Genomic DNA, 26,501 nt, shown 5'->3' on the forward strand with positions numbered 1-26,501 from the left:
TAACTAAAATTGGCTGAAGAGTTTGGTAGAGTACACAAAGGTCAAATCGTTGAACTTTGACCCCTTAATAGCCAAATTTCTGACCGAACATGGATTCCAAGGATTTTCCCAAATCTCAGGACTCTGTATATCAAATTTCGAGTCTGTAAACTTAAAATTGACAGATTTATTATGTAGGGAAATGTACACACACAGACACGTTCACTTTTATATATATACTAGCATTTCGGCCCGGCATTGCCCGGGTGTTTGGAGGTGTATGTTGAGCAAAAAAAAAAAAAAAAGTCAATTTTTTTAACTTTAACCCCTATTATGACGCCTTAAAATTTATTGTTTTTGGCTCAAATCAAGTTATTAAGTTAGATTCATGTCCAAGGAACCTATATCTAAAATTTCAAGTGTTTAGACCCAAAATTGTCGGAGATGTTTGGTAGAGTTCTCAAAGGTCAAATCGTTGAACTTTGACTCCTTAACAGCCAAATTTCTGTACAAAAACCGATGACATGGATTTTCCCAAATCTCAGTCCCCTGTATATCAAATTTCGAGTCTGTAGACTAAAAATTGACAGAGTTATTGCGTAGGGAAATGTACACAGACAGACAGACACGTTCATTTTTATAGATAGATAGATAGATAGATAGATAGATAGATAGATAGATAGATAGATAGATAGATGCTAATAAATATTTCAAAATTAGAATGGTCTATTTACTATAGTTATAGTTAACGAGGATGGCTATATTCTCAAGAAGTCGCACAGAATTATCTTTCCCCTTTCTCCCTAAAACTCACTGTTTTCGCCTCACCCCGTCAGGTGGGGCTTCAACCAATCAGAATCGAGCTTACAGATTTTTTTTTCTTATCTACACGAAATACGGAAGCCATTGTTAGATTTTGTTTGTCAATCAATTTGAGTCTTCTTCACTGATTCTTTTCTTATTTGAACGTAAGTATTTAGATTTAGTCTATCATATCTGTTTTAAGCTGGGCAATTTCATGACGAACGTAGATATCTAATATTTAACCTTATCATTTGCCAGGCGAATTCGTAAATGAACGTAAAAGTTTCTAAGGTCTCATTCTCTTTCTTTTTTTTTTTTTCTTAGATAATAATTTCCCCTCGAAAAAATGTCTGGAAAATGAAATAAAAATGGGAATTTAAACATTTTTCTTTTCCACTGTTTTGTTTCTTTCCTTATTTTGATGCAGTTTTTAGTCGATTTTATCACTTTTTTATATATTTATACAATTTAACTTCGCATTTATTTTATTCAATTTTTAACCCCTTTTGTTAAAATATTTTCTCTTCGCGTTTCTTTTTTTTCTTTTTAACCTCAATCTCTTAAAGAACTTTCCATTTTTCTTTTTTTTTTTTTTTTCGTTTCTTTACACAAAATTGAACATTGTTATTTCTTTATCTAATAATTTCTAAGTTTTATTTCAAAATTTGAATTCTAAAATAAATTACCGTATTGTCGGCTTAAAAAAAAATAAATAAAAGGCTAAAGTTCTTTACGAGAAATTTTAAAATTAAGTGAATTGATTTCTATATTTAAAAAAAAATCTTTATTTTAAATTTGAATCGAAATTTCAGTTTTCCACAGCGCATTGTAAAATCAACCCTGATTGCGTCGGGTGTAATCCAAATATAAAAGTGAACCCTTCTAATAGAATTAAACAATTTGGTGCTAATGCACTTATGTTACCGTGCTATTTTAAAAAAAAATAAACTTATTTTAAAATGAGTTTTACGATATCTTTTAAATTGTTAGGTGAAACTACATAATTGTTAAACTTCCTCCCCTCCTTACTTTAAGAATGACTTTCTAAATAACGTTATTAATTGAGCAGCACGGTAACATAAGTGAATGGACCAAGAATTTTATTTTACATCCGATTTATCACTATTTTAGTAGCAACAAATAACGTCACAAATTAAGTTTTTTTTTTTATTTATTTATATATCAAATTTCCAACTTAAATAGGCAAGACTTGCTGTAATTTTCTTTGGATATCATTCGTTAAAACTAAAATATATTTTTTTAAATATTAATTTAAACCAAACCATTAAAAAAAAAATTATTCTAAATCTTGAATAACCTTCGATGCAATCTTTTTTTTGCCCGGAAACAATTAAAAAGTTGCCATTCGTTAATGCTTCTACTGTCAATCTTTAAAATATATAAAATTAACTTTCTGTAATTCTACTTTTGTTTATATTAAATTTGAGAATCTTTTTGTCATTTATTTTTCTTGTCGTGTCAGGTCACATGGGCACCGCCGCCATTTTTATTATTTTCGCAAAATAAGACCGTTTTTCTTCAGATATATTATACAAACGAGATTTATATTAAAAAATATTTGAACCTTGCCAGATTTGATAATGACGATTCAACCCCTTTTTGTTATATTGACTCGTTTATATAACGTACACACACAATTCAAATATGTGTGTGTGTGTATATGTATATATATATATGTATATATATATATATATATATATATATATATTGGCATTCCCGTACAAAATTGGAAAATCGTTCTTAACATGGGGAGGTGGGGATGGAGCACCTAAAATAAAAACATTATTAAAATGCATAATGGCCCATATCTTAAGATTAGACACTATATTAATTTGCCCCAAATTGTCGCATAATTTATTTTCTAATTAATTTTTGCATATTTGTGTGTCTACATATCTCAAATGATAAAAGTCCCTCACCCTCACCCCACTCAATGTTTACATAATCCATTTTTGGACGATTTTCAAAGGAAGGAAAAACCTAAAGAGAATGAGGCCAAATTATATTTTTCGCAATCATTTCTTTATTCCCCCCCCCCTCCAAGAAATTCTCATCTTAAATTATTTTCCATCCGTGAAAACATTATTTAAATCTCGGTACTTGTACATTTTTTGCATCGTGCTGAGAAATGTTATTTTGAAAGCCATTTTTAACACGGCGAGGGTGTTTTGTAACTATTTGGTTGCATCCACCTAACAATTTAATAAAAAATAAAGATATTGTGAAACTTGAATTTAACCGGAAAAAAAATATTTAAAAATAGCGCGGTACCCAAAATGCATAAAATCTCAATCGTACTACGTCTCCATTTTACGTATGAAGTTATTTTTGTTTTGTTTTTATCGGTCATTTTTAGTAGGCAATTTTTTTTTTTTTTTTTTTTTTTTCTCTCCTGTAAAGTTGTCTAACGTTCCCCCTCATCACAATCTTATCTACTTTGTGCAATTTTTCCCTCTCTTCGTTCATATCTTTCCTTGAAACATTTTTGTTTTTGTCCAAACTCTTCAGATCAGCCCACCTCCTCCCATCTTATGCTTTTATTCTCCCACTTCTTTTTCTTCAGGAAGCGAATTTCTGCCGTCTCACAAGACTTTTTTTAGTAGTAGTAAAATATTAGTTTGCTTGCATGAAATTTAAGTATTTGCGAAACATAAGATGCTCCCGTCCTCGTGGCAGCGTGTATTGGCTCTGTAAAATACGGTACGGCAGCCGAAACCAAAGGGGGGTTTATTTATACTGCATTTTAGTTTTGTGTTAAGATCAAATTCCGTCTGTATTTGTTTACATTTGTCAGCTAATATTTATGTCTGACAATGAATGCCCTGGAAAAGTCACTTCTGATTAATATTTACCAGTGTTTAAAATTTTATATTCTGAAAAACGACTAAGTTCGTTTGCATATTTTACAAATGGTAAAAATTAATCAAAAGTGACTTTTCCAGAATACTCATCATTGTGAAGTAGTAGATGACGTAATTGTAAACAGACAGAAATTGATAACCTTCGGCGTAACCAAAAACCTTTTTAAAAAAATATATAATACAACAGATTATCAGTGAAAAACTTGGTTCTTATTTAGAATTCATAATTTCAAAAAAAAAAAAAAAAAACTACGAAAAAATCTTACCTCAGTTACGAAGCGAAAATGTCATGTTCTAAAAATCACGTGAATTAACAAAGTTACTAATAAAAGTTCTTTAATGAACAAGTTCAAATATTTATTATGTCTCTACACCCTCCTTTTTGTTTTTAAGTTTCATTTAATTCTTACTAAATTAAAAATATTCAAGTGAAGAATATTTCCGTATTTAAGGTTTTGAATAAATTGGTGGGAACTCTGTTCCGTCTGCCTGCTTCCCACCTGACTACAACTTGGATGTCTTCAAGTCCCAACGTTAACAAATTCCTAGAACCGCCCCCGCCCCCTTAAGTAAACACTTCATCAAATCTCCACACTAACGTAATGTACTTGCAATAACCCTTATCCCTGAGTGGCTTCCGGGCCTTGATAAGTGGTGACCACTGTGTAAAAAAAAAAAAAAAATTTACCCTTCCTTCTCTCTCTTGACTTATTTTGGAATCAAGATAATTTCCGTATCGTTTCGTTAACAAGGTCCACTATAGCTTCCACTCATCTTATACAATTACTTCCCTTTGGGATCAGCTTATTAACAATTGTGTCGGGTCTAGTGCCTTCTCCCTTTTTCAGTGAGTATGTCGAGTTTATCCTCTCCACAAACTCAGGAGGGAGTAGTGGCACAAGGGATGATGAAATTAAATTTGGGTCCGAACAGAACCTATTTTCTTTTTTCCTGAAAAAGTAATGATGCATTTTTTTTTTTTTTTTTTTCATAGAATAGATTCAAAAAGAAAAATTAAAAAGCTAAGAAAAAAATAAAAACAATTTCTTTTGAAATTAACATTTTATTTTTTATTTTTTTTTAACAATTCACTTTTTCTTTTAGGTGTGTTGGTATATTCTGAATATTAAATCTAAATCAGAGGTAAGTTTTTATCCCTCCTCCATTGCGATCTCGAATCTCAAGTATATAGGTTTTTTTTGTTTGTTTTTTTTTTTTTTTCCATTTTTAATACGAGCGACGTATTTAAAATTTGTTCAAATAGTCCCCCTCTCCACCAATTTATTTAGATGTCTAGCAAAACCTTAAATACGGAAAATAATTTTTCTTTTCTGATTTAGAATTCGACTGGATTAAAAAAAAAAAAAAAATTAAATACAAAAATTCAGAACAATCTTTGTACATAAGTCACGGAATGAAGATGTCATATTCTAAAAATTACATTTTTTGCGAAGAAAATAAAATGTACGATTTTTGGCGATTAAAGTTTTAATTATGTTGAATACAAAATCTCGGTAGTCGAATTGAGTTGCCGCTCCTGAATATTAACACATTCTAAAACATAGTGGCTCCCGATTCTTTTATAAAATTTTCTTGATTTAAAAAAAAAAAAAAAAAAAAAAAAAAAAAATTATCAATTTACGTAATTTTTGGAATTGACATCCGTGACGGGTACATAGATTTGTCTATTTTATTTTTGGGGGTCTATAAGCATACTTTCGAAAAAGTTGTCAAAAAATAAATATATAACAAATAAATGTTATCAAAGCAAGATAAGTTACTTTTCTACCTAACTGGATAATTTTTTAGTTTTTTTTTTTTTTTTTTTTTTTTTTTTTTTTTTTTTTTTTTTTTTAAATGTAACGTTTATTCGGCTCGAAAAAGTTTATCGATATATTTGAAAAATGCGAATGGCGGCCGACTTTGTTGACTACGTGAGTTTGGGAACATGAGTTAAAACTATACAAAATACTGTTAGAAACTCAGCCTATGTTACGGTAACATATTGCGTGGGTTTCTAGCAGTATTTTGTATAGTTTTTAGTTTTAACTAATTTTCCCAAACTTATGTATTCAACACAAAGCTGGCCGCCATTTGCATTTTTCAAAAACATCGACAAACACTATCGGCTTTTCGAGCCGAATAAACACTTTACATTAAATAAAAACACTTTAAAATTATCCAGATAGGTGGAAAAGTAACTTATCTTGCAACAACATTTGTTATATATTTGTTTTTTTTTTTTTGTTTGACAACTTTTTCGAATCTGTGTATAGTAAAACAACCCCCCTTTTTGTAATGAAGTCTTAATTCTAAATAAGAATCACTTTTTCTTACTAATCTTGAATCTATATCTGATACCTTTTGTATAGTTCGAGTCCTTTAATGATTGTTGCCTAGTCAAAAAATAAGGAGGGTGTGAATGTTTGGAATCCGAAGTTGGATTAAGCTTTTTTATTTTTATTTATTTATTTTTATTTTTTTTAAATCTATTCCCTTGTTATAACTAAAAGGTAGTTAACCCATTTATATTTTTGTGATGCCATAAAACAGCCTTTACTTGTGACTGAATTCCAGGCTAAATGCAATTAGAAATTTTTAAATGTCAAATGCTTTTTGTTGTCTATAATGATTGATTCAAGGGAGATAATTTCTGTCAATTTACGGGTCATTAATCCCATTTAATATAATAATCCTAATTCCCTTTTTATTTTGTTCTTTTCTCTCCAATTTATGATAAACCATCTCTATTTATCTGGCATTGTCTGGGTGGAGAATATTGCAAAGTAGTGGATTTGAGTAAAAGTAATTAAAAGCTACCTCTTTCAGCATAAACAATGCTTCCAGAATATGATTTTGGGAGGCATAAACATAGTTTTGACTAAACCCTGTTTACATCTTTTCATCCTGAACTCTCAAATTACATGAGATTACAGCAAGCTCTTGAATAAACAATGTTCAAGGTTTTACCTTCTAGTGCTAAGATGTACATTATTGATGAATAAGAGATAAATTAAAACAAATTTAAAAAAAAACTCTAAGAACAAATTTTGAAAGGACACTTGAAATAAATAGATGAAAACAAAGTAATCATAAAACAATTGTTTCGGACAGTGCTTAATGTTCACTTTCAATCAAATTTTTTTTTGGGGGGGGGGGGCACTCTACATTTGGAGAATTTAAATTGCCTTAGTCTATAAGGATTTCTCATTTACTGACTGAGAACAAAGTATAGTATGAGAACACATGACATTCTATTTTGAAATTTAAGAAAAATAAACAAGAAAAAAAAAATTGTAAAAATCAAATATTCAGAGCAGAAGTAAAAAATAAACAATGTTTCCTGTTCTGCATACATTTCTTTTTATTGATCAGATCTAATCTTTCTCAGATCATCTTATCTAAGCCTGTCTTTAAAACTCGCATTACATAACTGTCATATCGTTCTTGCATCATTTCTCTTCATGCAATGTATGTCCTCGGCTTTCACTGACTAGATTTCACTTTTCTACATCACATGCCAGATAGATTCTTCCCTTGGTCAAGTGATAACTCTCTGCTGATTTGTAATAGAAGTTCTCTAAACTTGTTCCATTCATTCCTAATTCTTGCAATCACATTAGCATTCAGTTTTCCTTGTGCACAATGGTATCGCCAACCTAACACTGCTTCTGAACACCCTTAATAAATTTGGCATCCAAATATCCTTTCTCCATATGAGTTATCTCCATTGCACACAAACTGGTTATCATCTCTCAACCTAATTCACATAAGTACTCAATGCTTACAAGTGCAACAAAACAATGGAGTTGCACCCAACTTTACTTTCCATAGAATTCCTTCCAAATCTTCAATTTAATGAGTAAACCTTTTGTTTCACAGGAAAGTACTAAATCATCAACATAAGTTCTCTCTTCCGGATATCTTGTATGAAACTCTCTGGACAATGCTTCTAAGATCCAAATGAAAAGCAACACTCTGTTACAGATGACTGTGCTCAACATAACTGTCACTAAATGTGCTATTGATTCTAATATACCTTTTGCCATTTGTGTACATTTCTTGAACAACCTTCATTAACTACTCATTTTCCCAAAATTTTCTCAAAGTCTATCAGACAGCATATCTTGGCAGTCTGTCAAAAGGCTTCTCCAGTTTCCACCAAAGTAAAATACAGGTGCTTTAAGTTTTTTTGTGGTCAAGTGTAAGCTTGTTATTCTAAAAGTTTACAAAAAAAAAATGTGTCCATGTTACTCGGCATATCTTTAGAAAGTATATGCTAAAATTCATAATGATCTGTTCATTAGTTTAGGAGATTATCGTGTGTGTGTGTGCATAATATATACATGTATTAGTGACAGGATTCCAATATTTTTCCAGATTCCAATACCATTAAATAAATATTTAACTATAAAGTTTCTTTTTGTTTTTTACAATTACCGTAAAAATACATGCATAATATGCATATATTTTTCAAACATAAAAACAAACTTGCAGAGGGAGGCAGGGATGAACTATAGATTTTTGTTTTATTGGTTGTTTAAAATCAATATTTATTTTATTACCAGCAGTGGAAGATTTTGTTTTTAAACAAGATCAAATAAAAAAAAATAAAGGAATTGTTTTTGTATCAGAAAATAGGCAAAAGATTTTCTGATATCTCAAACTGCCAATTTTGGCCTTGATGCAGCGGAGACTAAAATTTGCTTCTATGGGTTCCAATGATCTGAAATAACACAGAGGGGAGACTTGATTCCAAATATTTCTCATGTTATATCTCCCCTCTTTTATAAATAGGATACAATTATGAATATCTCCAGTATCAAATTATCTTTATACACTGAAATTTATTTTATGTATGAAAACCAAAGCGGGGAGATATAACATGAGAAATATTTGGAATCAAGTCTACTCTTGCTGTTATTTCGGACCATTTGAAATCATAGTAAGTTTGTCTCCCTTTCATCAAAGTCAGAGGTTTTGTGGAAGTATCAGATATGTAAAACTAGGAAACTGAAACATTTTATGGCTGTAAAAAGTGCCAAAAATAGGCTCTGGATGATCCCCTTAACATCTGACCTTAAGGACAGATGTCATATAGCCCACTACACAATTCAGAAGCCTTCATTTTTTAATTTCTGATCAATAGTCGCTGAGATTTGGAACTTATAAAACTGCCAAAAAAGGTTTTATTTACACACACACACACACACATTAGTAGCCAAATTTAATATTGAAATGCTCATATCTTTGGTTCCATGGGACGGAACTACACGAAAATTTGCAGGTGTTTTGAAGATTATAATACTATTATATGGTTAAAATTTATGACAAATTGGTTTTAAAAAAAAACCTATATTGTCAAACCAATAAAATAAGCCCAAATTTGCCTACATTAGTATATATAGTGTCATGGCAAGCCAGCTTTAGTTTTGCTTAGGGTTTTTTTTTTTTTTGCTTAGTTTTCTCCTGTGATCTTGCCAGGCTACTAATATATTTTATACCTAACTTTATAGATATAAACAACTAATTAGAGCACAGGGATGTCATGGTGTGATAATGAGTTAATTGGAGTAATGGAACTTCTGCCCAGCAGACTGCTACACTATCAACCAAGGAAAGTATTGAGCATGCGTGATGTATTAAAGTTAAACCTGGTCTGTAATGTGTTACATGAAGAGATATGATGGGTGTGTAATAGCAATCTTCAGGAAGATTGTGCAGAAGAGTAGACTTTGTTGATTTGGTCCCTTTAAAAGAATCTGAGTATTTAAATGTTGAAAGAGTAATAAAAACATGGCCAGAGAAAATCAATTTCTAAAAGCTTTCCAACACATACCAACATGTAAAGCAAATGTTAAACTGAATATAATAAAACAATGTTAATATTGTTCTTTGAATAATTTTATGGCTTTTAAGTAGAAAAAGATGTTTTCATTTTATTTTTTAATATTAAAATTTGTCCTTATACTAAAAATCTGGATCATATGGGGTTGTATAATGCTTACAAGTGACTGTTGTGCTGTTTTAGTTCTATCTGAGCTAATATATCACTTGGGAAGGTTTGAATTCTTGGATCCTTCAAGTTATTAAACCGGGTAGATTACTTCCAAGCCTTGTTCAACTCTTCTAGAAGGAAAACTCTGAAATATGACAGTCTTTCTTTGCTTATCTCTACAATGTTTCCAATTCTGGTTTGAGGCCATCCTGGTTATTGGAAAATGCAGTTGGTGATTGCACAACTTTGCATCATTGATTGTGCAAACTAATTTTAGGTGAGGGTATCCATTGTCTCTGGGTTGAATATGAAGTAGAGAAGTATTCCAATGTGTTGTTGAGTATCTCATAAGCTACATATAAAAGGTCTGCTTCATCAATCCTGCCAATTGCTAGTACATGTTTACAAAATATTTAATTCAAATTTATCAATCTATATCGGTAGTAATCGAATCGGATCACCTTGCACTGATGATTCCTGAAAGGATGCGACGCTAGTCTTTAGGTATTAAAAAAAATTATTTTAAATTCATCACTCATCTGAAGACTCATGGAAGTCAAAAACGTTTGACTATAGCAAATTTCTTTTTACACTCAAACAGAACATTCAAACATTGGCCCACCAAATGGAAAAAATGGATCACAAGAGAAACAAATTATCCCTGCTGTTAAGCGAAACACACACACACACACACACATATATATATATATATAAATAATCCAATCCATAGTTCAGATTCAACTCATGCCAGCTCGTAAAACTGATGTTGAACAGTATAATGAGCAGTTTCTGCATTGATTGCTAATGTCATTGAGAGTTGCAAGATATGCTTCTGTCTGTCATAATTTTTCCTACTGCTACTCTAATCATTGAGTTATGATAGTTCATAGGGTAGATAATTTTTGGAGATGTAGTAACAGTGACTCCTATGAAGGATCACTGCGAGCCTTCTGATTGTTTGCACAACAAAAAGGGTGAAGCAAGGTATTATGGATCTTAGCAAGAAAGATAAACCTAAAAGAGCATTAAACTTGGCTACTCCTTAAACAGGAGACAATTACTCACTGCAAACTCCTCGTATACGGTCAAACACCTAGTCAAGCTGCAGGGCTCTACATTGAGTGAAATGGTTGCATTTGCGAGTGTTTTTTTTTTTTTTTGTTTTTTTACCGAAGGCTGTTTAAAAATACATCTGAAGAAATTAGAATGTTTATACCTTAAGTATCTTAATTTGTTGTATATTAAGAATTACTTATTAAAAAAAAAAAAATTATGATGTACATACTTGTCACAGAATGAAGATGTCATATTCTCAAAATGATGTGGTTTTGGCAAGTAAACGAAAATATTTAGTTGTCGAAGGTCAACTGAAGATAAATGTGTCCATAGAACCCTAAAGCCGGGAATACTCCAGTTGCACAATTCACAGAACGGGTGGCTAGCTTCTCTCAAATTGATGGTCTTTAGGTGTTTCTAACAAAGGTGGTTGTATTGCCCAAATCTTTGAAAAAAAATTTGGCTTACCTGAGATGATTATATTGAGTTACTGCTAAGTGCTGTGTGGAGAATAACTGCTGAAAGAATTTTATTGTGTAGAATCTCCACAAAAATTAAAAAGTAGCTGTCTGATTATTTCCACAACTTCACCTGGTTCTCAACTTGTCTGATTGCAATTCTGTAGCCTTATGTGGAATGCAGTTAGGAAAACCCTCTTAAAGGACACTGTGGTTCAGATCCTGCTTGGAAGTTTCAGGTGAGCTTTATTCAGCAAGACATCTAAGAGATGCAATTTAACTTTGAGCCTACATCAATTAGAGGTTAAAGTTGACATTTTTTTCGCTTTTCCTTTCCAAAATGTGTAAAAATTTATCTTTAAATATCTTGTAACTGTCATCCATAAACGACTGTATCATTAATTTCTCACCTTCCTTAATCCTATCTTATATTTGTCTGATTTATGGCTTTTAAGGTATAAAGTTGTCATGACACATTAATGCTGTTTTAAAGCAGTTGATGAATAAGAAAACTGACAATAGAATCAAACTGGTCTTAAGAAATTTGGGATTGAAACTGACATTGTCATTTATATCTATAAGTGTGTGTGGTGGACACTTCTCAACCTATATACTCAGCAAATTTTTGATCTACAGACTTCAAATTTGGTATATAATGTATTCAGACAATGTGGAAAACATTAATTGGGTTTCATCTGAAAAAGGGCTGCTAGGGGTCAAAATTGAAAAATTGGTATGGGGGGTAATCAGATTTTTATCTGTTTGTCAACTGTTTCATGAATGTGCATCTGAAAATGGTTCACATGACATTACTTATGTTAATAAGTAGGTTTGAAAACTTTTAAAGATCATGTCAAGTTGGCCTAATGGTTATTATACTTGACTTACTGTCTTTAAGTTTTGGTCTTGATCTCGACTCAAGTATTTTGCTTACAAGAATTGAACTGTTTAGAAAAAACAATACTCGCATGCACATGTCGGTTTTCATTTTTTGTAAAGGAATTGAACGTTACATTTAATATCTAGTATTTCTGCTTATAATAAGAATTCTGCATTAATTAAAATATTAATGATAGTGTGCGTGTTATTTTGTATCCCGCTTACATCCGGTTTGTTTAATTATGTACTTCCATTTCTTGTGATAAATAATTTTACCAAGAATTCCTTATAAGTTTTGGTTTTAGTTTCGATTATAGCTAATGGCACTTCAATAATTTTTTTTTTTTTTTTTTTTTTTTTTAATAATTTTATCAAGAATTCTTCAAGTCTTGGTTTCGATTTTAGCTGATGGCACCTTAGTAATTTTTTTCTTTTTTTTTTATCAAGAATTGGTTTCAATTATAGTTGAAGGAACTAAAGTTTGGGATTTGGTTTCGATTCAAGCTGATGAATGCAAGTCATAGATATATTTGCGATTTTTTTTTTTTTTTTTTTTTTTTTTTTTTTTTTTTTTTTTTTTTTTTTTTTTTTTTTAAATCGCAACTTTATAATATATAAAAATTGATAGAACATTAACTCTATAATAATGTATACAAAATCTGCAATAATTTAAATATATTTAAGCATATTTTATGACCTGGCTACACTGGGCATCCTTGCTAGCTTGGATAAATACTTTTGCAGTTTTTAACAAATAGCTACAATAATATCAGAGCGTCTCCATTTATGCTGAATATCTACAGAATGTCAACATCAATATATTACATATGAATAAGTGCCCTGTGGAATTTCCACAGATCCCGCTAGTTAAAATTATATTTGTGCATATCTTATCACCGGGCAATGCTGGGCGGCCTGGTAGTAATTTTATATTTTTGAAATGCAGAATTTATAAAGGTTTTTAAAAATCTTAAATGCAACCTTATCTTAAGCTCTTACATCCAATATCTTGCCAGGTGGCAATTGTTTCAAATAATAAAAACTAAACTGTCATAATGTAAAACGAAAGAGAATATGGGTTTATGCCAATAGCTATTAAACAATTCACTGAATATTTTTTTAATACATTGACATCACTACTTTTCAAGGTTCAGAGGCTACTCCAGGATAAGGGTTAATAAGTATATAGTTCTCAATGGGATAATATCCTTCATAGTGGAAATTTGGTAAATTGGATTACTTAAGGGGACGGTTCATCTAAAATTTGTTTACGTTGGATTTGAAGACTAACAAATTGTAGTCAGCTGGAAAGCAGGTAAACAGAAGAGTTCTACAGATGTACAGTTCTAAGAAAGAAACTTTGTTCATGGAATCTACATTTAGCTTTAGGCACAGATAGAGCTGGGGAAATTGATAGTGGTTTCAACTAGACAAGTGTTTTTTCATGGAAGTTTGACGGGAGGAGGGGGCATAAATTGGAGCTCAGGCGAGTACTTGCCATGAAAATAATGCAGACAGGCTTGCAGTGTCTCTTCTGTGGGAAAGAGGTTTCAGAGAAGAGCATTGTCGTTTCCCCTCTCCACACACGCACACACTAAGCTACGGAGTTTATTTTGAACTCTGTCAAGGCAGGATAGTCTTTCTGGCAGCTCCTGTACAGATGTGGCAATGGTACTCCATCTTTGGATGTACCTGGCTTTTATATAGGTAGAGAATTGCATCAGCAGTTAGATATCTACTGGAGCGATAGAAGGATCTCGCCATTTTTCCACCTTGGCAACAGATTTGATGTATATGTTCCATTTCAGATCATGAGTAAAGGTCAACACCAGAAGTTTGTCCAAATATGGAGCTGCCCAAATTTTTCAAATTTAAATCAAAGATTAAAATACAACTAAGACATGAGAACTCAAATTTTCTGAAGTGATATAGTCTATATAATCTTTTTCCTTTCTTAGACCATATTGAGACAGGCCAAATTCACAAAATTTGTCTTAAAAAGGCCAATCTGGCAATCTTGGACAAGAATGGGTGATATAACCCTGTTTTCAAAAAAATTTGTAATTTTGATGTGCAGCAGTTCTTCACTAAAGTTAAAGGTTAGCAAAACTTTCCATTAAAAAAAGGGAATGTTTGAGAGAAACAGGGGAAAAAAAAACATCGTCTGCCAAGAGATGCTTGATTGAAGGACTAAATGAAAGATTCCCTTACATTGTGATTTTATTTGTATTAAACTATGTATCACAATATTACTTTCTGACTATTAGTACTTAATTTATTCCATTTGGGTTAAGTTTGTTTAAAATACAATGGACACTATTTTCATAGAAATGTTAAACTCTTATTGGCTGCCTGTTGGTTTCTGTCCAAAAAGCTTTTTTCTTTTTTTTTTTTTTTTTTCACTATCCAGAAAATATCAGCTTTATCAAAACATGTTGATTAATTATATTTCTCATTCTATGAAATTTCCACATGTCCTACTAGTTTATTAATAAAATTGTGACCACTCAAATGTTTCTTGTCTCAATATAACTTCCACATTAATAGCATTTTTTTTCTCATTAAAAATGCAATAACACAAAGTACAAAAAATAATTTTGATCTTTATGAAAAAGCAATTTTATTACCGAATTAAATCCACCCCAATGCATGTTATTCAGTTTAATTTTAATTTTTTGATACTTGAAAAAAAAATAATGCTTGTGTTACTTCATTCTTTGAAAAGAATTTGAAAGCATTTTAAACTGTCAAATGATTATTTAAAATCTTGATGCATTAAAAGATTGGAGATACAATGTTTCTTACAGATTATACATTTTTTAACAAAATTAGCTATAGTTTTAAAACAACTTGGTCCAATTAATTCATTGGCAAAACATAATTTTAATGCTTATATTCTATTAAGGGCCAGCACATTTGGTTATCTGAACATTAAAAAAAGCTTGCTGGTCTGGGTATCAGTGTGTGTATGCAGATATATATATACGCACACAAATGCATACATACTAGCTTGCTTAATAAGTTCTATTTTATACATTTCAGAATTTTCTTGCAAAATAATACTAAAATTTTGCATTTCTTCATAAAAAGATGCACATTAACATTTTGATAATTTTGATACATTTCTTTGTCACTCATTTTCAAAACTTTTTATATCACGTCAAAATCATATCTACGAGTTACGAACGGGGGTCGTGTGTGTATTTAATTTACTCGACTTTGAAAAGCTAAATATTCAACATTTTTCGATCGTATAATAAAAGCGAAACTAATATGAAGGTTGTCGCATTGTTCCCAGCGCGATTGCCGGAATGTCCAAAAGCAATCAGCTTTGATTAATGCAGTTTTTTCCTTATATCAGACAATTGCTATTCAATTTGGACAATCCCCTTTAATGGGGAGCTGGTTTCCCCCCTCCCCTGGTGCTACCAGATCAGGCTGCCCTGTGGCTTCCTGAGACGAAATGCACCTACATTGACGGTTTTTTGTTTTCTGATCCTTTTTGTAAAACTTAATTATGTTCTGCAAAACCAAAAACAAAAACAACAGCCTATCTCCCTCCCCTTTTTATTTTATTTTTTCCTACCTTACTCCCGGTCCTTCGCCCTGTCGGTGGGGCATCAGAATACACCGTCTGCCCCCCTGCAGAGTAAAAGTCCCTCAATGGGGCCACCTGTTTGCCGTGGGTGGTGACCCGTGACACCTTGGAGCGGAATCCTGGTGGTTGAGGGTTGTAGAGGATAGATATGAGTTCCTCTCCTTCCCAACATGCCACTTTGGTCCTTACCTTGGCTAGACGGGAGGTCGGAGAGGCCCGCTCCGATCAATCGGCTGGTCACGTCAAGCCCTAAATCAGACAAACACAACAAGAAAATACGCCCACACTCCCCACATTATACAAACTGATTTAGCAAGCGGTGGCTGTAGGGTCAAACAACGTGCTGGATAATGGAGAAAACATGGCTGTAAATCTGAATTTTTTCCTGAAAACAAGGCCTTCAGAAAAATTGAAGAACCGCAGATGCTTAGATCCACCAGCAGGGAGTGTATACTTTTCCTGTATCCCTGTTGGGTTGGGGGCGAAAGGGTATCCCCCCCCCCCCAACACTTCCCAAATAGGACTCCGAGGCGGGTGGGGAGCAGGAAAAATGAAAAAAAAGAAATCCATCTATGAATACAAACAAGCCTCAAAAAAAAAGAATACGAGATCTAGTATCAGATTCTTCAAACTCAGACTCTGAAAATGAACCAATATCAGGAAATGAGAATTTCCCAACATTTCTAGTATTGGAATCAACCAGTGAACAACCCATAACCAAAACTTCTCCATTTAAAATCGAAAAAATACTCTCACAAAGTATTAAACCTATATCGGTTAAAAAACTAAATAATGGCACAATATTAACACAAATAAAGAATAAAAAGCAAGCTGAGGAACTGCTAAAATGGAAAACTTTTGACAACAAAACCATTAAAGTTTATCCTCACAAGACACTAAATTCAAGTAAAAGTGTCAAGACCTCTGAACTTGCATTATGTACCATAGATGAAATAAAAGACAACCTTAGATCCCAAAACGTCACAGATGTACAAAGAATCCAAATAAGGAAAAATTCTGAAACTATACTCACCAACACATACATTCTGACATTCAACACACCAATAATCCCACAAAAAATCAAAATTGGTTACCTAACAGTCAACACTGAGCTATACATCCCAAACCCCCTAAGATGCCATAACTGCCAAAAATATGGACACCATCGCGGCCGATGTTCACGGTCACCAACATGCATAAGATGTGGTGAAAAAGACTTCCACGAGGATTGCAAAAAAAAAACTAAATGTGCAAACTGCCAGGAAAACCACTACGCAAACTCAAAAACCTGCCCAATCTGGAAAAAAGAAAGAGCAATACTCAAAACAAAGTACACAAATAACATTTCATTTAACGAAGCTAGGAAAATCATAGAAAGCTCCAACTACGTAGATATAACAAAAAAAAATATACAGTACTTCAATAACTCAAACCAACATTCAATAGCATCAAACTCCAATAGCAATGTTGACATTATCACGAAGCTCTTAAACGAAACAAAAAGTTTACTTGAAGAATTTTAAAAAATCATGACCATTCAATGTAATACAATAAACAATACTTCAATAATAAATCAAAACACAACTATAAACTCACAAACAAAACCCCAACCAAAAAGTAAAGAAATAACCACAAATAAAAAACAAAACACACAACAAACGAACACTCAAAATAGATTTCAACTACTGAGAAAAGTTGAGGATGAAAACACCAATAAAAATGTCGGTGAGAAAAATAATAAAACTAAGTTGGAAGAGCCCAGAACACCAGAAGTTATACCAAAATCAAAACCAAGATCTAGATCAAATTTAATATCCAGATCTAGATCAAATACAAAAGGAAAAGACCCTTTACAAAACTCTCAAATGACAGATAAATCTATGGACTCCCCGGAAATGGAAGTCGAAGAAGGGAGAAACGAAGCAAGCCCCCCCCCCCCCCCCCAAAAAAAAAAAAAAAACACACCAATCACTGTCCAGACAAAAGGAAAAAAAAAAAAAAAAAAATGGATACACAGTCCCGAGCAAACTCCAGTTCCCGAACTCCTAACAGCAGAAATGAAGAGCCAAGCAAAGCAACACCATCATCGCCCAATAAAGCAGGAACTAGGGAAGGACCAGGATCCAGATCCCAATCTACCTCAAGAGAAGGAAACGAAGAAACATTGGAGGAAATGGAAGTAGAAAACAAAACGCCCCTAGACAAATAAAATGGAACAAAATAAAAGAACTCAAAATATAACAGCCATACAATGGAACTGTAGAGGATTGAAATCCAACTATGAAGAATTAAAACGATTAATTAAAGATCACAACCCAAATATCGTATGTTTACAGGAAACTCTAATGAAGGAAAACTCAAACCTCTCCCTTAGAGACTGCGAAGTATATAACAAAATCAACCCATCACATATAGACCAACAGGTGGTACAACCATTTTGTTAAAGAAAACAATACCCCATGAAAAACTCATTTTAAACACAGAACTACAAGCCATAGCAGTAAGAGCTACCTTACACCAAACTATCACAATCTACATTCCACCAAAATACAAATTAAAAAAAATTCAAATAAATCAAATAATCGAACAGCTTCCTGCACCATCATTAATCCTAGGGGATTTCAATGCGCACAGCAACCTTTGGGGAGGCAGATAACCAAATCATAATGGAAATATAATAGAATCCATACTAGAAACCACAAACATGTGTATACTGAACAACGGCAAACACACCTACCTACATCCATCTACAGGAACAACCTCAGCTATAGACCTGACACTCAGCTCTCCGACTATCTACATGGACTTAAATTGGGATATCCATGAAGAACAGTGTGGTAGTGACCACTACCCAATTTTCATTAAAACAAATAAACCCACAATAGAAGACATAGTACCAAAATGGCAACTAAAGAGAGCTGACTGGTCCACATTCAGAAATCTCTGCCAAACACAAATAAATAACGAAATACTCCAGGAACTTGACCCAATAGCAACATTTACACAAAGATTAATAAAAATAGAAACAATCCCTAAAACTTCAAAGAAAAATAGCAAGCACAAACCATGGTTCACAAAAGAGTGTAAAGAAGCAATTAAGAAAAGGAAAAAAGCCCTAAAAAAATTCAGATTAAACCCAACCTCAATAAACTTAGAGCTCTACCGCCAAGCTCGTGCAAAAGCACGACAAATAACCAAAAAAGCTAAACGAGAAACATGGCAAGATTATGTATCTAAATTAAATAATAAAACACCTAGCAAGAAAGTATGGGACATGGTGAGGAAGATAAATGGGAAGCAAACCCAACACCCCACTATACACCTAAAAAACCCGGATGGTGGAAAATGCACTGAAAAAAAGGATATGGCAAATCTACTTGCTGAACAACTAAATAAAAACTCCTCTCCCAAACACCACAGCTTAACATTCCAAAACTGCAAAAAAGAAGCAGAAGAAAGAAAGCTGAACTTCAGCTCAAACAATACAGAAAAATACAATTTACCGTTCACAATATCTGAACTTAAAAACGCTCTGGATAGAAGCAAAGATACTGCTACTGGACCGGACGAGATACACTACCAATTTCTGAAACAACTACCAGAAACCTCATTAAACACTTTCCTGAATATACTAAATAATATCTGGCTCTTAGGCTACTTTCCTAACGCTTGGCGAGAGTCCACGATCATACAAATCCGAAAACCTGATAAAGATCCCACAAATCCAACAAACTACCGCCCTATCTCTCTAACCAGCTGTATCTGTAAAACCATGGAGAGAATGATAAACGATCGACTCGTATGGATATTAGAAAAAATAAAATATTTGACAAATATCAATGTGGTTTCAGAAAAGAAAGGAACACAATGGACCAATTGGTCAAAATGGAATCGTACATTAAAGATGGTCTTATTAGAAACCACCATGTGGTGTCAGTATTCTTTGATTTAGAAAAAGCATACGACACTACATGGAAATACGGCATTATGAGGGACATACATAACCTTGGAATCAGAGGAAGGATGCCAATATTCGTACAAAACTTTCTCAGGGGTCGCTCATTTAGGGTACGCCTCGGGGGAGAGATGTCTGAGGTATACGGACAGGAGATGGGAGTGCCCCAGGGAAGCATAATATCAGTTACTCTTCCTCCTAAAAATCAACAACATCAGCAAAGCAGTGACTACAGACATTGACAAAGCCCTCTTTGTAGACGATTTTACAATCAGCTACTCATCCCTAACATGCAAACAATAGAAAGGAAATTGCAGGAGTGCCTTGATAAAATTGAAAAATGGACAAATAAAAATGGGCTTATCCTCTCCAAAACTAAAACAGTATGCATACACTTTTGCAAAAAGAGAGGATATCATCATGGCCCACAACTGAAAATAAATAACAAGACAATACCAGTGGCACAGCAAACCAAATACCTGGGAATGATCCTGGACAATAAACTCAATTTCAAGCCACATATAGATGCACTAAAAAAAAAAAATGCCAGAAAGCATTAAACATATTAAAAATAATATCCCACACAAACTGGGGAGCAGACAGTAAAACCATGCTCCTATTGTATAGAGCAATCATAAGACCAAAGCTGGACTATGGTTGTATTATATACAGTTCAACAAGGAAATCATACCTAGAAAAATTGAAACCAATACAAAATCAAGCACTCAGACTCTGCCTAGGAGCCTTCCAAACATCACCTATTCTAAGCCTACACACAGAAGCTAATGAACTCCCTCCTTCACCTGAGATGGGAAAAACTCTCACTCCAATATACATTGAAACTTAAAAGTTTACCAGAAAATCCTGCTCACGAAAAAGTATATACGTCAATGTATGAAAATTTCTATACCAGCAGAACTACAGCTGCTCAACCTTTGAGATATCGCCTTAAAAAGGCTATTATAAAAGGATACGAAGAACCAAAAAACATACAAACTTACACAATTTATAATACTCCACCATGGACAATCACAGAACCATACATTGACATGACTATGAAAACGGCCAAAAAACAGACTTGCAATCAAACCTATCAAAACAAATTCCTAGAACTCAGGGATGAATACTCCACATACAAAACCATCTATACAGATGGCTCAAAAATAACTGGAAAAGTAGGAGCAGCAGCAAAAATGCATAATGCACACAAGCAAATCCGATTACCAGATGGTGCCTCTATATATACCGCAGAGTTACAGGCTATTAAGATGGCTCTTGAACTGGTCCAGGAGTCTAGTGAAAACAAATTCCTTATCTTCAATGACTCCATGTCCAGCTTAATTGCATTGAAAGGAGGGGAAGTAAACCACCCGTACATCCTGGAAATTATAGAAACATACCAACACCAAATAAAGAATAATAAAACAATAGTACTAGCATGGATACCGAGTCATGTCGGCATAAGAGGAAATACAGAAGCTGACAAACTAGCTAAAGAAGCAACAAAGCTGATGCCTTTAAACAGAAAAATCCCATATACGGATAGGAAAAATAAAATAAACTACTACATAAAAACAAAATGGCAAAAACTATGGGACGAACAACTAAACAACAAACTTAAAGAAATACACCCAAATGTTGGGCAAGAGAGAACCATAATACCAATACGAAAAGTAGACACCATATTCACCAGAATCCGAATTGGTCATTCAAGACTAACACATGAATACCTTCTGAAAGCAGAAGGTATCCCTCAATGCAGAATCTGCCACTAACCATTAAACACATATTAATGAAATGTAAAAAATATGAAAATATTCGTACGAAATATTTCAAGGAACAAAACCTTAAAACAATATTTGGAAAAGAAACACCTTACAAAATATTAGATTTCCTGAGAAAAATTAAACTTTTGGAACTTATTTGAAAATAAATAAAATGAACTCATTTTTTCCCGTCTGATTTTGACATTAATAGGATTAAGAATCAAGATATTTCATGCAAATATAATATGCACTAACGGCAGAACAATATCTGAGGTGTGTTATAGGCTTATTATTTCTCAAATTCCTCGATAATCTTAGATTTCTATACTTTTTCTGCTGAGAAGTCACGGCCAAAATCGGTTAAGATCAATGGAAGTGGTAAAATATTTTCTCTCTAATAAATTCCTCCTCCCCCTGCCACCACTTAACACCGTTTGGGGATCGTTCACAAGGAACAGTTGAGAAGAGAACACCGGTTTGACTTCGTAGTTCATTCATGTGAAGTTATTTAAAATCACTAAACTAAGCTGCAGTGCTCTGTGGCGTAGTGGTTAGCGTGCTGGACAATTAACATTATATTTTCACGTTCGCGCCGACCTACTGTAGTCGTTTTTTTTTTTTTTTTTTTTTTTTTTTTTTTTTTTCCTAAACAACTGGAATGGACTTTTCTTGGTGGCCGAACTGTTAACGTTGCAGATGTTTTTTTTTTTTTCACACTTTATTTTCCTACTTTTACTCATGACTCCGGGTTTGATCCTTCCTACTTACCTACCATAACATTTTTTAAAACTCCCCCTCCCGTCTCGGAAACAAACACTCAGGCAACGCCGGGTACCCCCGCTAGTTTGAAAATAAAGCAAACCACTGGCCAAAGTCTCAAATGAAGAATATTCTCTTCACCTTTTATGGCATGAAATGACCTATAGGGTTGATGTGCCGTTAAACAAAAACTTACCTTACCTTCCCCCCTCCCATCATCTTGGGGAATCCAAAACTGCCCCGCAGTAAATGAAAAAACAATCCCTCAGTAAAACAAAGTAAACAAACGCCAACCCCCCCCCCCCCCCCCCCCCCCGTCATCGTAATGCTCCCACGATGACCTCATTAAGCGTCCACCTGTCAATCAAACTTTAACTTGATTCACTTTAATAGCTCTTACATTAACATTGTTGCCGTAGCGCAGGTGTTCAAGCTCAGTCTATGGGCCTCGAGGCTCAGGGTTCAAACCTACATGCCTCCCTCCCCCCCCCCCATATCTTTTTTTTTTTTTTTTTTTTTTAATCGCAATTAAGTTTCCTTTGTTTTGATTTAACCCCCCACCCCAACACACACACACACACACCTACAAATACCCGGGCAACGCCGGGTACCCCCCCCCTCCCTAGTTGGATTGAAAAACAACTATGTATATGCCATTAATGATCTCCACCCTCTCCATTTTTTTTTTCTTTTTGCTTATGTATGTCTATGATAATTGTTTTAAAAAGATTTTTAGTGATTTTTTTTCTTTTTTTATTAAATCGCTTTAATTGACTTAATAGTAATAAAACCATTGCACACACACGTGTTGAACAAAATTACATATGTATAACACCAAACATTAATTTATCACAAACTGTATAAAGTTATTTAAATTAGGTAGTCAAATAATTGTCTACAGATCATTAGTCTGTATTATAGAGTATTTCCAAATACACTGCTGTAATATTGATTTAAATAATGGTGATATAGATCCTCATTTAAATATATTAGACTACTCATCCCAAGGTAGGCAAAATTAATTCTCTGAAGAGAAATTTTGAACTACTTTTAAATCCACTTGTAAAGATTAAAATCAAGATATGAAGCTTAACTGTATGTCTAGAATCATTCCAGTTTTGATGAATCTATTAAAGAAGTAAGTCTTTACTGAATCATCAGAATCGTGGGTGGATGCATATGTTGTAACGTTGAAAATGTATTTTAGACTAATACAGGTATACTGTTCTGAAACTGATTCCCAATCCATCAAAGCTGCATTTTCATTGGCACAATACCATGACGACTGGAATTGTCATTCATTCCACTATGGTAGTTATGTTAGAATATGCCACTGGGATCACACTGACCTGTGTTTAGTAGCCCAATCTCTGATAGACGAGCGATGGTTATCCTGAGTTTGTGGAACATGTGGATAGTAAAACCTTGTGCTTTTTTGTCATTTAAAGGTTCGTATGTTCCAACATGCAATATTGGCTAGTTTTCTATGCAAAATACTAACTAGAAAATTTTTCAGACTCTCTGCTGATGAAAAGGAGTGGAGTGGATGCTTCAGTAATGATCATAGAATTGACTGAATCATTTGGAGTCTTGTGAGATTTTACTGATTATTACGGAAACTGTTCTCGTCTGTATTTATAGGCCATTGTTGGTAACTGAGTTATATACCCATTTAATACAGTCTGACAGTAGCCATTCTAGTTGCCGTATGCAACCAGACCTTTGAGAAATATGAAAAACAGGAAGTGACGTAGCTAGGTCGCTCTCCGGTAAAGGGCAACAATCGAGTTAGCCTGGGAGTTTCAACTCCCACATACCAATTGGCAAGAGCGGATTGATTTGACATGGGATGTGAACTCATTTGGAGTTGGCTCAACTTACCAAATGAATGCTGTTACAGTTATGCAAATATATAAACATAACTAACTTTAAAAATGGATAAACTAATGCCAGTACAATCTTCAAGCTTAATTTTCTAAATTTTAAATCCACATTATTTTAATTATTCATTCTTCATAAGTTTCTTTTCGAGATTGATGGTTCTTTTTGAGAGTTCTTTGGTTTAGGAGATGGGCCATAATTACTCCACTTTTGCCTTTAAACTTGATTTATAGACAAATTATTTTGTATCGGTGAATTTAAACTTCAAAAAATCATTTTTATACATTGATAGAAATCTCTTAAGTAGAACCCCCCCCCCTTTTCTTTTTAGGTTAATTTCAAACTTGGAAAATACATCTCTTGTCTATAAAATCCAATCTAATACATACATGTTATACCTTCCCTTTTCTCTTGTGTAGATAACATTTAGTACAAACTAGTATCTGCAATGAAGAGAAGGGGAGGGGATCTTAAAATGCATGATGTTAAACATGTTTACTACAAGCTTTTTATTTCTTGTAATATTTATACTGAATATTGTTTATTTTTCAGGCAACATGAGTTTTTACAATAGCCTACCTCCCAGCGAAAAGCCCGGACTTTATCCAACTGGAACCTTTCCAACAAACTATGCTCCCAGTCAACCAGCTGGGATGCCTCCTGCAGCCACACCACAACAGAGATACCCATCTGCCACCCAGCAATATGCTATGCCTACTGCTGCAACGCCGTCCTTGTACACGCCAAGTAACGGCTACATAATGTCTCCGGCATATGCTTCTTCCCCAGGACCTGGAGCTTTCCATTCGGTTGGATATTCTTCCATCCCATCATCAAACCCTGGCTATCCTACCGCCCAATACCCTACAGCAAACTACCAAACTCAGATTCCTGGCAGCAATGCCCCTTATCCAGGAGGACTGCCTGTCAGTAGTCAGTTGTATGCTGGAAGTCCAGCAGGTTACACTGTTTCTCCCAGAGGTTATCCAATGGCATACCCCAGCACACTTGGCTCTAACCCCACATACCCAGGGGCTTCACATTTTGGACCACCTTATTAAATTGTTATTAGCAACAGTAATTGACAACGACTCTTAACTCCACAAATGGCAACCATGGCTGGAGCTTCTTATATGTTGTATAGACCTACTGCAACTGGTGTGTTTCTAAGTATGGGCCCCTTAATGGCCACAGTTGGGTTTCTTTTCTCCAAATGCAACCAAGGCTTGTCTTTTTTTAATAATTATTATATCTAATAACAATAATAAAACAAATGTATCTTATACAGGATTATTGGCAAACTCCATCAGGGTCTTTTTCTGGTTTAAGCAACTTAAAGGTAGGAGGGAAGACAAAACGCTCCCACTTCATTCATAACAAGGAAAGGCAAACTTTTTTTTTCCTTCTCCTTTTCCAGGTTGCATGGTTTATCATTTTTTTTATTTGACCAATTCTTTCTTCATGTCCTTTTTTAATGAACATAACTCTTGTAGAGTAATAAAATGTATATACATTATTTACAATTTTTTTTTTCTTAAGGGGTGCAGGTGGAATTTATTTTTTATCTAAAATAAATATCTACCCTTTTTGAGGAGAGAGAGAGAGAGAGAGAGAGAGAAATGATCCCCCCCTCCTCACTTCAAAACCTCCAAACTTTTTTTTTTTTTTTTAATTTAAAATTGAAAAATACCTTATGAGAGAAAATAGGTACCAAAATAAAAAGCATGTTTTTTTTTTTTTTTTTTTTTTTTTTTTTTTTTCTCAAATATACAGATGCCTTCCCTTCATTTTTTTTTTTTTTTTTTTTTACATTCCCCTTTCCCCCCCATTTATTTAATTTTTTATTTTTTTATTTTGATACATTGTTGATATTTGAAGTTTTTAAACGAAATCAACTTTTGATTCTAGTTATATACTAGGTCTCATTTTTATTGTAGATAAATCGGGGGTAGGGGGGTTGTAAAGTTATTGTTGATGTTGTTACTTCTGAGTATGAGATAAAATATGTAAATATATTTTCTTTCACTTGCTCTTGTATGATCCTTTGCAAGAGTCTGAATTTCAAGATTGTGTCTTGTATCATTTATCCATGACAATTCAACCCCTTTGCAACCTTCTTTTCCTCTTTCTTTCTCTGCCTTAAAACAGCAATTTTATTTAAAAGTAACAAAACAAAAACAGACAACTTTTAACAAGGTTTTCTTATGCAATGAACTGTCTGTGATTTTTGTTTTTGTCAAACTTATAACTACAGATAAAAAAGTTTTTCCTTTTTCTAAAGAAAATTAAGCCCAACCCCTTCTCTCCTTTGTTGTTTATCAACTCTAACCCTAACCCGACTTCTCTCCTCTCTCTCTCTCTCTTTAAAAACTGAATCGACAGAAATGTGACCTGCTGAAATCCTTTTTACGCAATCATTTCTTCTTAGGCCATGTAGGTCATCATGTAACAGATCTGTGTTAAATAAAAAATGTTTTTAAAAGCTA

At 33.4% G+C, this 26,501-nt stretch overlaps 1 protein-coding gene across 2 annotated transcripts; it reads left to right on the forward strand.

Annotated features, from left to right (window-relative positions):
- Nucleotides 1-799: 799 nt before the first annotated feature.
- LOC145292775 (uncharacterized) lies at nucleotides 800-26,501 on the forward strand. 2 transcript variants are annotated; one of them, XM_080138814.1, is made up of 3 exons: nucleotides 816-947; nucleotides 4,770-4,808; nucleotides 24,568-26,501. In XM_080138814.1, exon 3 carries the CDS (start codon nucleotides 24,573-24,575, stop codon nucleotides 25,074-25,076), a length of 504 nt encoding a protein of 167 aa, XP_079994940.1. In that variant the 5' UTR covers nucleotides 816-947; nucleotides 4,770-4,808; nucleotides 24,568-24,572; the 3' UTR covers nucleotides 25,077-26,501. The 2 variants fall into 2 exon arrangements, with proteins under 2 accessions (XP_079994945.1, XP_079994940.1); XM_080138819.1 differs by lacking the exon at nucleotides 4,770-4,808 and having other exon boundaries at nucleotides 800-947.

This window comes from Euprymna scolopes, chromosome 2 (assembly GCF_053919585.1).
Source record: "Euprymna scolopes isolate OS-2025 chromosome 2, ASM5391958v1, whole genome shotgun sequence".
Classification (NCBI taxonomy): domain Eukaryota; kingdom Metazoa; phylum Mollusca; class Cephalopoda; order Sepiida; family Sepiolidae; genus Euprymna; species Euprymna scolopes.